At 51.5% G+C, this 16029-nt stretch overlaps 1 protein-coding gene across 2 annotated transcripts in view; it reads left to right on the top strand.

Moving 5' to 3' along the window:
• RNF123 (ring finger protein 123) overlaps window positions 1-16029 on the top strand; it is a 48361-nt gene that overhangs the window by 18966 nt on the left and 13366 nt on the right. For both annotated transcript variants that reach the window (XM_074550088.1, XM_074550089.1), the window contains exons 23-33: window positions 252-450; window positions 1059-1204; window positions 1395-1478; window positions 1784-1891; window positions 4329-4506; window positions 5474-5548; window positions 5953-6040; window positions 6301-6388; window positions 6513-6597; window positions 14453-14592; window positions 14741-14929. In XM_074550088.1, the coding sequence (XP_074406189.1) occupies window positions 252-450; window positions 1059-1204; window positions 1395-1478; window positions 1784-1891; window positions 4329-4506; window positions 5474-5548; window positions 5953-6040; window positions 6301-6388; window positions 6513-6597; window positions 14453-14592; window positions 14741-14929 (1380 nt within the window). The remainder of the gene's footprint in view (window positions 1-251; window positions 451-1058; window positions 1205-1394; window positions 1479-1783; window positions 1892-4328; window positions 4507-5473; window positions 5549-5952; window positions 6041-6300; window positions 6389-6512; window positions 6598-14452; window positions 14593-14740; window positions 14930-16029) is intronic.

Genomic DNA, 16029 nt, shown 5'->3' with positions numbered 1-16029 from the left:
AATGTGCTGCCTCCCCTCCATGGCAGCTCTTGGTACTTGCATTTGGAAAGGTGCAAGACAGCTGTGCACAGAGCAGGTCTGCTGTTTGTGCCTGGCATGTGCCCTTGGAGGAAGCACTTACCCATTGCTGCCCTGCCTGCTCATCTTCCAGTGGCCACTGTGCATCTCTGCCAAGGTCCTTGCAGGGTCAAGGGAAGAGCAGCAGGCAGCCAAGCACAGCTGGAACTGTTTCTCCCTTCATTTCCTTCCAGTCCCAGCGCCCCTCTGCCGCCCTGGCCATCGGTGGAGCTCTCGCCAGGCCTGCCTGGCTCAGCTCCCCCACCCTGGGCCGGGCCAACCGGTTCCTGAGCACGGCAGCCGTGAGCCTGATGAACCCGCGGCGCCCCCTGGGAGCCCTGGAGAAGATCAAAGTGCTGTCACTGCGTGCAGAGCAGCGCACACGGGAGGACAGTGAGTACTGCTGGCTGCTGCTGTGCCACAGCTGGGCCCTGCCCTGCCAGAATGGCATCCTCCAGCTCCCCAGAGGAAGCAATCTCCTTACTGCCAGCATTGCTCCTGCCCCTTCCCAGGGCGTGCTGATGCCCTTTGCCATCCTGAGCATGACACTGGTGATGTTTTCATCCTCTGTGTGTAAGGAGATGCTGCCTTGGTTCCTCCAAATACAGTGAGACTTTGTAGGAAGGCAGTTCAGAGACAGCTGTAGCCACACTTGCTCGGAAGACAGGCTTGCTTGGTCCACCTAAACAGTAACAGTGCTTGCAGCAGCACTTGTTACTGTTTGGGTGGACCAGGCAGGCCTCTGAAGCATGTACAGGGCTTGAGCAAGTGGAATTTGAATGGCTTGGGTCAGTCTGAACAGATCTGACAGGTCAGCCTGATGGAGGCAGCAAGATGAGAATGCTGTGGTAGTGTGGTATCTAGTGAATCCTATGGGCTGGGAAGAATCTCCATGTTACAGAGGCACAGCAGGGCTTTGGCTTTAGAGAGGAGCAGGCAGAAGCTGAGGTGCCAAAATGCCTTGCTAAGAACTCCTTTCCTGTCTTGGGAATGCATTGCAGTTGAAGGCACCCATGGAAACGATGGTCTCTTACTGGGCAGACCCCCGGAGGAGCCAGACCAGCCCATCACTGAGAACTCACTCCTGGAAGTCCTGGATGGGATAGTGATGATGTACAACCTCAGTGTCCACCAGCAGCTTGGGAAGGTAAGTGGCACATGCTGTGCAGGAATCCATTGCCCCAATGCCCATGCTTGTACACAGACTCTGGTTTCTGCTTATTTAGTGACTGTGTGTGCCCTGTCCTTCTGCCAACCTCCACTGGAGTTCTGGTTGCATGCTTGTATGTTTAGGGGGGAAAAACCCTTATTTACTGCTGAAATCTGCTGCTTTTCAGATGGTTGGTGTGTCAGATGATGTGAATGAATATGCCATGGCACTGAAAGACACAGAGGAAAAAATCAGCCGCTGCCCAAAGAGGGTGAGTGTCTCTGGATTCCCAGCTCTTACCAGATTCCAGCTTCCTTCTCTGGCAGGGTGAAGTCCTGCTGCCCAACTGTACCAGCATCTGCATCAGGCCTTGTGGGCTTCAGCTGAGACTCATAAGTGCTTTTTATAGCACTGATTCCCACTCCCTCCACAGAAAAGCTACTGACCCCTTTCCCCCCACCAGTGCTCCCCAGCTAGCCCCAAGGTGGTATAGGCTCTTGCATTGTTTGTTCAGCACTGAAATAAATGCTATAAATGGCAGTGACATCTGCCCTCACATCTCTGCACTCTTTTCAGAGGAGAGACATCCATGAGGAACTGCTGAAGAGCCAAAAGGTCTTCTCTGAGAAGCTCAACCACCTGAGCCGGCGCCTGGCTTGGATAAATGTCACCATTTATTCAAAGGTGGGCAGGAGCATAACATGAGCAGCTGAAAGGAGAGCAGTGAGCCTCTGCCTCTCTGCTGCTTGGCTCACATGTCACAGGTGTCATTTTCCTGGTGTTGAAGCAATGTCAGTGATCTCTGGGGCTGCTTTTTCCCTTGTTGTGTATCAGAGACTCATTTCTAGGCTTAGCCACTCTCCTGTTCCCCAGTGTCCCATAGTGATCAGCCCAGTCTGATCTGAGCTGTGCATGGTGCTCTTGGCTTTCCCTTAGGGCACTGCAGACAAAAGGGTGCAGATCAAAGGGAGATTCAGCCCTCAAGACATGTCAGAGGATAGAGGGTACTGTGAATCATTTCCCTGAGCTGTGCTGTGTCACAGGGGATCTCACTACTGCAGCTCTTCTTGGAATCTGTGGGATCAAAGTCAAGGGAGTTCTTGTTCAGGTGTTCTCCCCTTCTTCACTTGGTTCCCATACAGAGTGTGTATTCCACATTTACTAATGCAGTGGCTATTTGCGGAGGTTATCCCCTTTCCCCCAAGTTCACCATTTTGCATAAAAGCTCTGGTCTGTTTTCCCACAAGCAGTTCTGCTGATTTTTTCCTGACTTCCATTGCCTTGCCCTATCTCTCTTTGTGGCTTTTGTGTGTCCCAGGACGTGAACAGGGAGGGGAAGAAGAGTTCTTATGAACACATCTGGCAGAAGTGCAGTGGCTGATCCTGACTCATGAGCTCTTTGCTCATCCCCTCCTTCCCTTCTGAGCAGGATTGCCAGGCAAAAGCTCTCCAGCTGCATTAGCATAGCCTATGGCTGCCAGAAAACAATCCTTTCTTCCCAGACTGCTCTGGAAAGGCTGAGGGGCATCACCAGGGTGCACTGCAGGTATCACTGTGCTGGCCCACGCAGAAACACTGCTCATGTCTCTAGATGATCCTTTGTCATACTAAACCAGGACTGCAGTGTCACCTTTCCTGATGAATCAGCAGCATCTGGGACTGAAGGTTACAGCCTTCCCTGTCTGTGGTTTGTGCTGCTGTCCTGGCCTGCATGGCCCACAGGGAGAGCAGGAAGGTGCCCCAGGTGAGCTTGCAGAATATGGCTGCACTGAGGAACCTGTGCCTTCAGGGCTCCAGCTCACAGTCAGCTCAAGTCCCTGCTCTTTCCCAATGGGGGCATCCATCCAGCAGCTCTTGCTTCTCTGGGAATTGTGTGTTCACTGGAGGATCTCATCTGTATGATCACAGCTGCTGCTGTTGGAGAGATGGAGCCTGGTTCTGTCTAGGGGTGCAGTCCTGCTCTGTGCTGAGGTGTCAGAGCATGGCAGGGGCTGCTCCTTCCTGGAGGGAATTAGCCACTGGTTTATTCTGGGGGCATTCAAAGTTAGAAAAAGGGAATGCTTAAAAACACTCATAGTTTTAAAGCACATAATTCTGCCTTCAAAACGTCCCAGGAGGAATTACAGCTTATTTTATTACAACACTGTATTTATCTATCTCACTGGCTAATCACATCATTGTATCCTCTTGGTGTAGGCTTTCATCTAGCTTGCTAATACCTGAAATTATGTTTGAAGTTGTCAAGTCTTAAAGCCAAATGCAGCTTTTTCAACCTTAATGTTGTTCTGCACAGTTGTTTTTTATCTTGAAAGTAACACTTTGGCTGAGATGTGGGTCAGTGTTGAGAAAAAGATGTGTGTTAGTCAGTTTAGTTGATTTGTACTAGTTCAGCCTAGTTACAGAATAAACCCATGAAAATCTCCCAAAGATGGTAACAACATACTTTGGAAAAGACATTAAGCAAGTGAAATGCCTTATCTGCACCTCTGAATTTAATTTTTTCTTAAATTAGAAGTATAACCCTTCTTCATCTATTTTTATGCAAGTAGCTATTGCTTATGCTATTTCTTGGCATTGCAGGATATGAAATAATATTTCCTCTTTTTATGGCTTTGGTGGCGCCCATTTTTATGGTTTAAAGTTATGTAGATGACCTTAAATTTCCTGTTTTTAATTTAGGACCCTCTGATTTTTGTTTAGAGAGACAAGAGGCTGATGTTCCTCAGGACAGTAAATCTGGTTGAATGGCTGGCACAGAACCTGGAGGGCTGTGGCTGCCTCTTGCAAAGATCTGAGCTGGTGTGAGCTTTTCAGCCTGTTCCCATTTAATCCCCACAATGAACCAGCTTTATTTCCAGCAGATTTCTGGAAAGTGCCAGTGCCTGCTTTCCTTCAGCAGTGTCCTTGGAATCAAAAGTCACATGCTTGTTTGCCAGGCCTGTGTGGCTGCACATGCCCTGGTAAGGAGTAGTGCTTGGAGCACAGCTCTGGTTACTGAACTTAGAGCAGTAAGATGTCTGAACAAGGTCTCCAGTATGGGGATGTTTCCGAGTGTGATGCTGGTGGTTGTTTCTCCCAAGAGGAGCTGTCAGCTGACTGGGAGCTGTGTTCTTCCTGGCAGGAGAAGATGCTGGATATCTACTGGCTGCTGCGCGTGTGCATCCGCACCATCGAGCACGGCGACAGGACGGGCTCGCTCTTCGCTTTCATGCCAGAATTCTACCTCAGCGTGGCTATGAACAGCTACAGTGCACTCAAGAACTACTTCAGCCCTGTCAACAGCATGGAGGAACTTCCAGGTGAGGGGATGGGGACAGCTTCCTGATTCTGGCCTGATAAAATCTAAAGCAAGACACATGACACATCCTTGTGGTGAAGTGGTAGTTGGCATCTTCCTTTCTGTGTCTGTCCCTGGTTGTGATGTGCTGCCCCAGTGCGTTGTCTGAGCTTGGGGCAGGTGGTGAGCTGTGGTCACTGTGCTCAGGTAGGGAGCCCATGCCTTGTGTGAAGCTGTCACAGGGCAGTCTGTAGTGTAAATCACTGGCAGCTATGGATTGTGTTTCCAAGGAGGTATCAGGAATGGGCTGGGGTGCTGTAAGATGTGATTGCCTCAGTAATTTCTACCACAGCCTTCTGCTTTCTGGGTGGGAGAGGATGTTCCATGAGTGCATAAATTTTGAATTCCCCTGGGATTTGAAGATGTTCCTATGGAGATGATCATCCACTTGATGCCAAGAGTCTGTGTTTAGGTGGATTCTGTCTGTGCACATTCTGTGCTTTCCTGGCTAAATGACCTCTCTGAGCTCTTAGCAAATAGTTCTGTGAAGAACTATTTCCAGAGCCCGTGAAGGTAAGAAAAGCTTCTGTTCCCACCAACAGGACATAGCTGAAGTGCTCTTGTTTGGGCAAGAGCAGACTTGAGCAGTAGCAATATCTACAGACCATGCAGGCTGAACATGGCTTTTCTGCATAGACCTAGGGTGTTCTTTATGTTGCTCAGCCTCTTCAGCACCAGATGCTTCTCCCTTGCCATCCAATTCTATTGCATGGTTTTATCTTTCCCTGAATAACTATTTCAGTCTCTGCTCTTCTGGAAGTGAATGTGTCTTCCCAGCTCTCTCTTTTGACAGCTGGACACATAGCTGAGCTGCAGGGAGCTGTAGCAGAAATTCATTCCATGGCCTGTGCCATGTCCACAGGAGCAGTGGGACCACAGGGCTGCCCCTCAGGCTGTTGCCATGACCCTGCTCCCTCCTTCTCTTGCAGGCTATGAAGAGACCCTCATGCGCCTCGCTGCCATCCTGGCCAAGCATTTTGCTGACTCGAGGATTGTGGGTACAGGTGAGGCTGCATTCCTGTGCTTTTGGGGTGATAATACCACAGGTCTGGCCAGTGCCACTGCCAGTGGCTCAGCAGGCTTCTGCTGGGATCTGTCTGCTGGATCTGTTCAGTGCCTGTGCCTCTACATTGAGAGTGAGGCTGGGTACTGTCCTTACCCTGCTTGTGTCAGGGTAGACACATGACCTAGGACACCCTTTTGAGAGCAGGACTCGTGTCCCAGCCACCTGCATATCCAGTCTGGGCTTCCTTCTTAGCTGCTTGAGCCTGAGCATGCTCTCCATGTCAGCAGGGACAGTGTGCCTCCCCATGAGGGCCAGTGCCTGCCAGGCAGTGGCACTGAGGTGCTCCCTGGCGTGCTGTGTGTCCCTGGGAGCCTGGCCTAGTCCCTTGTCATTCCTCCCCAGACATCCGGGACTCGCTGATGCAGGCGTTGGCCAGCTACGTCTGCTACCCCCACTCGCTGCGTGCTGTGGAGAGGATCCCAGAAGAGCAGTAAGTGCTGCCCTGCCTGTTCCTGGGAGCTGGGGCAGGGCTGGGGTGGTGGCAGGGTTGGGTGAGCGAGCAGGAGGGCTGCCAAGCACCACTGAGGGTCCACGAGTTGCCAGCAGGGGGGTGGAGTTGATGTGGGAGCCTTCTGTCACCCTTTTACCAGAGTGGCTTTGCTCTGCCCCAGCTTCACGGGTCCCACTGTGAGTGCTGCTCAATCTCCTGTTCCCAAACCCTGTGGACTGACCTGTGTCCCTGTCTGGCAGGAGGATCTCCATGATGAAGAACCTCCTGGCTCCCTATGAGCAACGACCCTGGGCACAGACCAACTGGATCCTCGTCAGGCTGTGGCGGGTGAGCATCCTGCATCCCTGCCCCTCTCAGCACCTGGGGCTGCTGGGACACTGACCATTTCACTTCCCAGTAACAGCAAAACTGTTTTTCAGCCTCTAAGATCTTTCATTCCCTCTTTTGCCAGGGCTGTGGCTTTGGGTACAGATACACACGGCTCCCACACCTGCTGAAAACCAAGCCTGAGGATGCCAGCCTCCCCAGCCTGCAGAGTGAGTGGGGCAGGGATTGGCACTCAGGGCTGTCATGGGGGCTCAGGGAGTTCCAGCCTCTTCCTTAGCAGCTTTCCCTGTGGGCCAGGCCAAGCTGTTGGGATAGCTGCCAAAGGAGGGTGTTCCTGGCCAAATATCCAGGCCTGGTTTTTACAGCCTGGTCATCCCCAGCCTCTCTACTGCTGATTTGGGCATGCCAAATGATGAGTTAGATCAATCAAAAATAGGGGTTCTGCCCTCCAAAGGAGAGGAAAGAGGCCCAGGACTGCATCCTTACCAGAGTTTTGGCCTGGGAGAAAGCTCTGCCATGTGCACAGTGAAGACCTGCTGTGGGGAAGAGCTGTTGTGTTTGCCAAGCAGCAGTGCCCTGTGAGAGGGAGGGGGTGCCCAAAGAGACAGGGCACTGTGTGAGTTTGCAGTCAGGGGGTGTTTTATCCTGGCATCTCTCAGAGCCTGGCAGGGCCTGTCCTGCTTTGGGCACTGCAGTTTCTTCTCAGCACTGTCACTGAGCTGAGGGGCTTCTCAGCTCTGGTGTGGCTGAGAAAGATGTGGGAAGAAGTTCCCTTTCTTGAGCTGAAGAACATGTCCCCAGTTTTACCCTCTCAGGTTCTGGGCTTGTGTGGATCCATTCCTGATGCCCCTCTGCTGTGGAAAAGGTTTTGTGCCAGACTTTGCTCCTGGAGAGCTGCTCAGGAGTGGGGGACAGAAGGACAGGTGGCACATGGAGGTGTATGGTGAGCCCTGTCCAGGGAGCTGCCTGTCTGTTCTAACAGAACTCTTGTTCTCTTTTCTCTCTCCTGCCCATGGTGCCCAGGGGATCTCTCTGTTGCTAGTTTCCAGAGTAAGTTTGTTGTGTGACCTTCTCTTGTCTGGTGGAGTAGCTTTAGAGAGCTCCCTGCTTCCCCTCTTCTGCCTAGAGAGACCCTTTGTAGGCAGAGAGTTTCACAGGGGGATTGTTTTCCTCAGTTCCATCCCTGGGAGAAGCCAGGGGGGCTGTGCTCATGTGTCAGTCTCTGGGGCTGCATCATGGACCTGCTCTTGCACCTATGTTAGCAGGGTTACCTGTGGGGTCAGAGCCCTGCTGGAGGGGTTCCTCTCATCCTTGGATGGGATGGAGCAGCCCTGGCACACATGCAGGAGGGATCTCATGGCTGTCCCTCACTGTCCCACTGCACAACCAAGTGGCTGTCACCAGTCCTGTGGGGTGTAACTGAGCTCAGCCCACCCTGGGGAGCTCTGGGGCAGCAGCAGAGCTGCTCAGCTCTCCAGGCCTTGCTCCACACATTGTGTGGCTCCACAGAGTCTGAGCCTGAGCCCAGAGTGGCCCTGCTGCCTTCTGGGGACTTACTCTTGGGAGGGCTATTTTAAGGCTCAACCAAATCAATAATGAATGCTGATTTAATTGAGGAGGGACAGGGGACTCAGAGGTGTCCTTGAGATGCTGCCCAGGGAGGGAGGAGGAGGTGACCCCCCCTTCCCCTTCACACCCATCAGTCTTCACCTTGTTGCAATTTGAGCACTGGCAGAGTCAATGGGACAAACTGCTGAGCTGAGGAAATCCCTGCTTGTCTGGGTCTGCTGCTGCAGGCCAGGCTGAAGGGAGTGTGGACAAATGCCTCTTCTCTGGTGCTCCAGCCTTGTGCTGCTTTTGGGATGCTTCCTTGGAGGGCTGCACAGCTGGGGGAGGTTTGCCAGGCTGCCTCACAACATCCATGAAGCACCCAGAGCACAGGGTAACTGCTCTCCTCTGCTGCCTCTTGCCTGGGCTCGCTGGGGGTGAGCAGTGGATGCTGCCTGGCTTACCCAGGGGGACAGAGGCTCAGAAAGGCCATCTGTGTCCCTGCTTGTTCCTAGAGTTATTCCTTAGCTCCACTGGCACTGAACTGCTCTCATGCAAGCAGAGCTCTGCCTCAGTTTGGCTCCTGAGAGCAGACAGGGTTAGTTGTGCTTGGTGGTGCTGCAGGGACTTGTTTTGCTTTCACCAGGACGTGTTGGCAGGGTCAGGTGCTGCCCTGGCACACACAGGTGCTGCAGGGACTTGTTTTAGTTCCACCAGGACGTGTTGGCAGGGTCAGGTGCTGCCCTGGCACACACAGGTGCTGCAGGGACTTGTTTTGGTTTCACCAGGACGTGTTGGCAGGGTCAGATGCTGCCCTGGCACACACAGAGGGAGCAGGGACTTGTTTTAGTTCCACCAGGATGTGTTGGCAGGGCCAGGTGCTGCTCTGGCACACACAGGTGCAGCAGGGACTTGTTTTGGTTTCACCAGGACGTGTTGGCAGGGCCAGGTGCTGCCCTGGCACACACAGCAGGAGCAGCAGTGGTGGCTCCGTGCTGGCCCAGCCTGGATTGGCAAAGCAAGAGCTGCAGGGTGGCTTCAGATTGCATCACAGGGCTGCTCTGCCCCAGCCTTCTGCCCACACAGCCCCAGGTGGAGGGAGGGTAGGTGGGACCATGAGATCATCAAGCTGAGATGTTGTGCAACACAAGCCAGAGGGTTCACTCATGTCCCCTTCCCAAGTCCAGCAAATTGCCTAAGCTGAAGGGGACTTTAAGGAGGTCCCATCTTGATCTGACAACACCAAAAGCATCAGCTGCTAGTAGGTGAACTGTCCAAGCCCTTCTGATGGTGATTGCTCACCCTCAGAAATAAATCCATAGCTTATGATTCCTGATGGGAGTCATAGCATGGTTTGGATTGGAAGGAACCTTAAAGCTCATTCTTGTTCCACCCCCCTGCCATTAGCAGGGACACTTTCCACTAGACCAGGTTGCTCCAAGCCCTGTCCATCCTGGCTCTCAACACTTCCAGGGATGGGGCATCCATAACTTCTTGGGACAACCCTCACCACCCTCACAGTAAAGAATTTTTTCCTGATATCTAATCTAAACCTGCTCTCTCTCATTTTGAAGCCATTTCCCCTACCTAACCTCACCTTCTGCCTTCCACTGCTGCTGCCCTGCCTTTCTCTGCTTTACAACATTTTATTCTTCAGAAGCACTTGTGTACCAGGGTAAACTCATTTCTTGCTCCTTTTCAGTGGGGAAAAATGTGTGGCTTCTTCTTATTATTCAAGAAGGGGTTTTGCTTTTCTGTGAGCCCTGTGGGGTGTTCACCCTTGCCACGTTTTTAGCAGCCCCAGAGGTTCTGGTGCCATGCAGGTGGGAATTTTCCCTGATGTGCTGGTCATGGAGCCAAAACTCACATTAGCCTGTTTGCCAGGGCTTTGCTTTGGAGGCACACAGGATCCCAGGAGGCCTGGGCCATCCTGATGCCTCACACCCAACCTCAAGGAATGTCTCAAGGTGCTGCCTGCTTTGCTTTGCCTGGCCCTGCAGCCTCCCCTTTGCTCCTCTCTCAGTGCATCTCTGAACACTGAGCTCACAGATACAGCTGGAGCCTTTCAAAATCTCACATTGCTCTTGGGTGGAGCTGCTTTGCTTCTGAATCTGGTCCATCTGGGGCTTTCCTCTTCTGTGCTCAAGCTCTGTTGTAAATGCTGCTGTGTCCAGAGACCCCCTCAGGCTGCTGACCAAGAGGTCTCCCAATTAGCCCTGTTAGAAATCTTGCTGGGTCATTAGCAAACTATAAAAGTACATAATTACCTTCCTGTTATGAAAGTATGTGACTGCTTCTTTACCATTATCTAGTAGGAGCACTTATTGAAGGCTTCCACTTCGCCTGCTTTATTAATTTTTAACTCTCTCTAATAATGGGCTTCTGCTACTGTTATACTTTCTGCCATTACTACTTCTGTTAAATAATTCTGCTATATTTTTTCCCTATACTTGAAAAAACTTTGCATTACTTGGTCAGTCAAGGATGTTTTTTATGTCTTCTCCATTTATTACCCCTTTTTCTCCTTGCTTTTGCCTACCATTTCCTATGTTTGATTATGTTCACTTTACCTCCTGTGTTTTAACTTATGTCTTTGCTTCATCATGCTCTCAGTGACCCTTTTAACCCAGGTGCTTGCTGGAGCACTGGAGCTTCTGGCTCCCTCATTATCTTCTTCAAGAACTCAATGTTTTAATTCACCATTTCCCCTACCTAGATTTTCTTTTCCTCTATTCTGTTTATATTTTTTCAGGGAAGTTTCTGTTGTGGAAACATCAGATGTATCTCCAACCCCTTGGTTCCACGCTCTGTTGCCCACATTAAATGTATTGAGGTCAAAACTTCTGGCCTTGAAAAACTGCCAATTTCTGTTCCAATGGCTGATGTTTATCTGCCATAGCGAAGGCTAAGCCTTGATTGAGTGGCTTTTGTGTTAGGGAGGTGCAGATTTTGAAGCATTGATGATTTCCTAGTGCCAGGATCAAGATAGTTTCCCCATCACTGAGTATCCACAGGCTGCCTGTGAAATGCCATCCCTGCCTGCAGTGGCACATAAGGGATGTGGCATTGCCCAGGAGGGCAGGGGTAACTCAGGTGGGTGGGAATGTCCCAGCAGAGATGAAATATTGCAAATAAAGATGGGCACAGCACCAGGACTGGGGTTTGCATACCAGTAATAATTACCTCTTCTGGGAACTTGTGCAAGGAGTGAAGCTGTTTGTGCTGTGTTCCAGGGCTTGTTCCTTACATTGCATTCAAAGAGTAGCAGTGATCTTAGCATCTTTAGATTCAGAATCCTCTTGGGATCAACAAAAGCCAAGGAAATAATTGTTTCCTGGTGTTAGGTTTAAAACCTTCAATAAACCTATTTACCTGTGGAGAGGTTTGATAAAAGGCACCAGTTTTAAATGCTCTTATAGTCTGGCACAGTCTGCCAGCACCAGGAAAAGTATTTAAGAACCCAGAATTGCAGAATCACATCACTCATTAAAAAAAGACTGAGGAAATAGTCATTGACTAAAAATCAGGATAAAGCAAGTTATTACAAGCATGGGACCATCCTTCAAAAAACCAAAGCTGCCTTCAAATGAGGTAGACTTTGGCTGGGCAGCTCATCCTGGGATCTATCCTGACTTGCAGTGTTAGTAAAAGAGGCTTTGGCAGCAGACCAACAGGACAACAGGCAGAGTTCTTCCATGAGGAGTGGTGATCTCTGCCTAGAACTGCTTTGGTGCTTGAAGGCTGGAAAGGGACTAACACATCAGCAGTTTTAACAAAAAGCAATTTTATGTGCTGAAGGAAGGCTGGGGAAAAGAAGGCACAGAAAACTTAACCCTGTTAAGAAGACTTTTCAATTCTGAATGAGTGGGAGAGAAAACATGGATAGAATTCAGCATCACCAAGTGCAGAGAGGTGGAGTAAGAGTGTGCTGTGCCCTTCACCCATCACTGGCAGAGAAGTCAAGGTTTGCCCCAGCATTGGCTCCTGGGCTTCTCTCTGTGCCTCAGGACAGTTCCTGAGGGCTATCCTTGAACTGACAACCTATTGTCATCTTCTAGAGAAGAACAGCTTGATGTTCAGTCCAAGGACAAATTACACAACAGGAATTGTGAGGAAAGCAAACCAGAGCAAAACCAAAACCACATTATGCCTTTGTGCAAATCTGCCACGTGCTTGTGGTTTGGATGCTGTGTGTGCTTCTGATTGCACCTCTCCAAGGAAAACATGGGAGAGGTGTTGGGCTTCAGGGAGCTGTGGCAAAAGGGACAAAGATGGGACAGTTTCAGTGGGAGAAACTGCACTGGCTGGGGCTGATCCTGTTTAAAGGACTGTCATGAAGGTGTGGAGTCACAGCTAGCTGGAGGAAGTGACTGGAGAGGAGCATCTTGCTGTCTCTACCACCAGAAGGAAGGGGTTACAGAGAATAAATATTAACAAATAAAGCGAGTAGGAGCCAAGCTCCAATCTGAGTTCCTCCTGCTACACACAGCTGAACTGTGGAATGTTGCTCTGGGACATGTTTAATGCTAAAGGGTTACACAGTTTCAGAGGACTCTGGGCAAGAAATCCCCAGAGGAGCAATAAATATGTAAAAAGGATGTCTGGCTTGGCCTGTCCCTGAGCCACGTGTAGCCAAAGGCTGGGAAAGTACATGTGGGTGGGAGCAGAACATCAAAGACATTTGTTGTGATGAAATCCCTCCCAAAAATGAGCTTTTAGGCGGGATCAAAGCTGGGCCACTGGCCTGCTTGGGGTTATTATGCACTGTGAGATTCAGTGAGTGTCCTCCATAATAACAGAAGTTCACTGCACTTGCTAGTGGGTATTCACAGAATAATTTGTCCTGTTTCCATTTCAGATGACAGCCTCCTGTCATCCCTCCCTGGCTTTGCTAATCCCAGCTAGCAATCTGCCTGTAGTTATGCCTTGCTCCTTGATCCCTATGGATGTGGTGGAAGTTGTCCTGTGTTTGCTTTGCCACGCTGCCCTTTCAAGAAGGCTGCAACCCCAGAGAGCTTCTGCAGTCACAGCACAGCTTGTTCCTCTGGGCATGGCACTCCTGGTGCTGCCAGGGTTTCCACCTGCTGTTTCTTATAGCTTCTAGTGGAGAAAAATGTAGTTGGATTGGGATTTTCCCCTATAATTGGTAAATCTGCTGATTTCTCTTTCCAAGCCCTGAGTTTTGGGGTGAACTCCACTACCCTTCCCTTGTAGTATTGAATGTTCTGTGAGCCTCTTGCTGACAGTGTGTCCTTCTGCTGGTGAGGAGCATCTGTCCCATTTGTTTCCCCTTCTTTTCCCTGCCCATCCATGGGGGCTGGTGTCCCACACAGCCCTGACTGTGCTTCCCAGATGCTGGGCCTCGCCTCATCTGTGGTCTTGATAATGAGGAAGTCCAGAAATGAGATGCCACAAAACCAAGGGGATGTGTCTGTGCTTGGGCTGAACCTGGCTGGGGAGTGTGGGCAGCTCTGCCTGAGCCTGCTAAGGGCAGAACCAGCCTCAGTTTCATACAGAAACCTCTCAGGAGTGGGATTTACTGGGTTTATGGGGATTTACCTTCCTCCCCATACTCAGGCAGACAGGCACAGCCATGTGAGGCTGTGCTGGCTCCAGGCAGCTGCTGCCACACTGGTATCAGGAGCAATTAATGCTGAGCTGACCACGGGCCTCTGCAGAGCTGAGCAGGAGGGATGCTGAGCTGCAGGGCAGTGCTCCTGTGCATGTGGGCAGCAGCAAGCACAGAGGGCTCTTCCCTGCCTAATTCAGGCTGGCATTGGAAAGAAGTGCTGGGAGGCCCAGCAGGCACAATCTCTGCTCAGAACAGTCCTTGTGCCAGCTCCCAGTGTCCTGCCATCTCTGCTTACTGTAAGGTGTAGCAGGCTCTGAGCTGGCTGGGGCCCCATGGAGGGCCGAGGCTTAACAATAGGAATTGCTAAATCATGATGAAATAGCAAAAGAAGCCCCTCTCTTCCACCTTTCAGACCCCAACTTATCTCTGTAACCCCATAGGTCACTTTTCCTTAACCCCTACTATTGGACAAGTTTTTATCCTCTTATACCCTATAAAAAGGGGATGGTTTAGCCCATTCTGGTTAGAGGAGCCATTGCTGGAACCCTTCACAGACCCCTCAATGAAACCATCGCTGTGGAACCCCAGGATGTTTTTCTTCTCCTCTCTCACATCTGCTTCCCCACTAGTCTGGGCACCTTAGCAAGCAAAGAGCTGGAATCCTAAGGGATCTAATAATCACTAAAGAGCTGATATCCTTTGGGCTTGCTGAGGTGGCCAGGGGCTGAGGGCAGCCTGGGTACTCAGACACTCTGTGCCTGTGAAGGACTGAGCTATCTGCCCGTGCTGCCTGCTCGGGGGCAAACTAGCCCAGCAGGGAGTGGGGATTAGTAAGGCACAAGGCAACACTTCCCAAGCCCAGGGCTGGTCTCTCAGCCTGCCCTTGCCCCTGGCTCGTGGCTGCCCTGTGCCCAGGCCCTGAAGCTGTGTCTGTGTGGTTTCAGAGCCGTGTCCCTCCACCCTGCTGCAGCGGCACATGGCAGATCTGCTCCGCAGCGACCGCGACCTGGCCCCCAGCTTCCTCAACAGCGTCCTGAACCAGCTCAACTGGGCCTTCTCCGAGTTCATTGGCATGATCCAGGAGGTGGGTGTGCCCAGGGCTGTGGGCTGCAGCACTCCATGGGTGCTGTGCCCTGCACACACAGGGGCTCAGGGCACAACTCACTGGGCTGGGGGTGGCAGCCCTCCTTTGGGAAGGGGCTCCTTTTCAAGCTGTCTCTGTTGCTTGGCAGATCCAGCAGGCAGCAGAGCGCCTGGAGAGGAACTTTGTGGACAGCAGGCAGCTGAAGGTGTGTGCCACCTGCTTTGACCTGTCGGTGAGCCTGCTCAGGGTGCTGGAAATGACTGTCACGCTGGCCCCAGAGATCTTCCTCGACTGGAACCGCCCCTCCTCAGAGCTGCTGCTCCGCAGGCTCGCCCAGGTACCCTCTTGTGTGGAGAAGCAGCATCTGGAGGGGCTTGGGGACCCCTCTGCCCTCCCTGTGGATGTGTGGTGAACCAGGGGCTCCTCTTGCAAGTGCTGTAGTACTTAGAGGTGCTGCAGAACAGGTGGTGTTCCCTAAATTCTCTGCATATCCCTAAAGTCTCTGCATATCCCTAAAATCTCTGCATATCAACTGTTCCTCTCCTTTGCAACTGCTCTGGTCACAGCTGGTTTCTACCTCTGCTGGGAGGGAGGGTGACAGCTGCTTAAATCTTCCTTATGAGGTACCAGTAAATGCTGAATGCTTGTGACAAGCAGTGCCATGAAATGTGGAGAGAAGGTGTGATATTTCTGGGTGAGGAGCTGTGGAGAGTGTAGCTGGTGTCACAGGGCACACACTCCAGAGTTTGGGCAGGCATCTTGGTCCTTTATCCCTCAGTCCTAGAATTTGATACTAAATGTCTCCACTTCCCTGCCACAGTGACTGGGACAGCCCCATTCCAACTCACAGCTCCCCTTAGGCTCCAGTAAATTCATTTATTTTCTAAAGCATGAGCAATCCTGGAGAGCCCTGAGGGCAGCCTGCCCTTGTACACACTGTGTTGGTGCAGAGCAGTCAGATGTACCTTGGCAGTACCACAGAGGTTCATCTTTGGGCTCAGGACTCTGAGCAGATGAAACAGAGCAAGAGGTAGCAGGGTCTGGTACCATAATCATGAGGGAAGTGCTCAGCTGAGTGAGGAGGAAAGTGAGGGGCCCTTAGCAGGTGGGTTGAGGCAAGCTGGGGAATGTGCAGCAGAGAGGGGGGTGCTGCAGCTTCCTCCTTGCTTTGCTGCTGCTGTTATGGAGCCATGCCCCAGCACTGACCAGGCCCACAGACGGGTGCATTGTGCTGCTGTTGTGCATTGGGGCAGCAGGAAGAGGGATTCTGCATTTTAGAGATGGAGCTCAGCTTGCAGCAGTTCTTCAAGCCTGGAACAGTCCCTGCTTGTCCCAGTGGGGGTTCGGGTGAGAGCTAATGGTGGCTAATGAATTGTGGTCACAGCTGATTCCATCTCTGCAGTTGCTCTCTGCACTCACCCTGTGCTTCAGAGCTGC

Source organism: Zonotrichia albicollis, chromosome 12 (genome assembly GCF_047830755.1).
Source record: "Zonotrichia albicollis isolate bZonAlb1 chromosome 12, bZonAlb1.hap1, whole genome shotgun sequence".
Taxonomy (NCBI): domain Eukaryota; kingdom Metazoa; phylum Chordata; class Aves; order Passeriformes; family Passerellidae; genus Zonotrichia; species Zonotrichia albicollis.
Note: the sequence above shows the minus strand (reverse complement) of the source record. Positions and strands in the feature narration are given on the sequence as shown.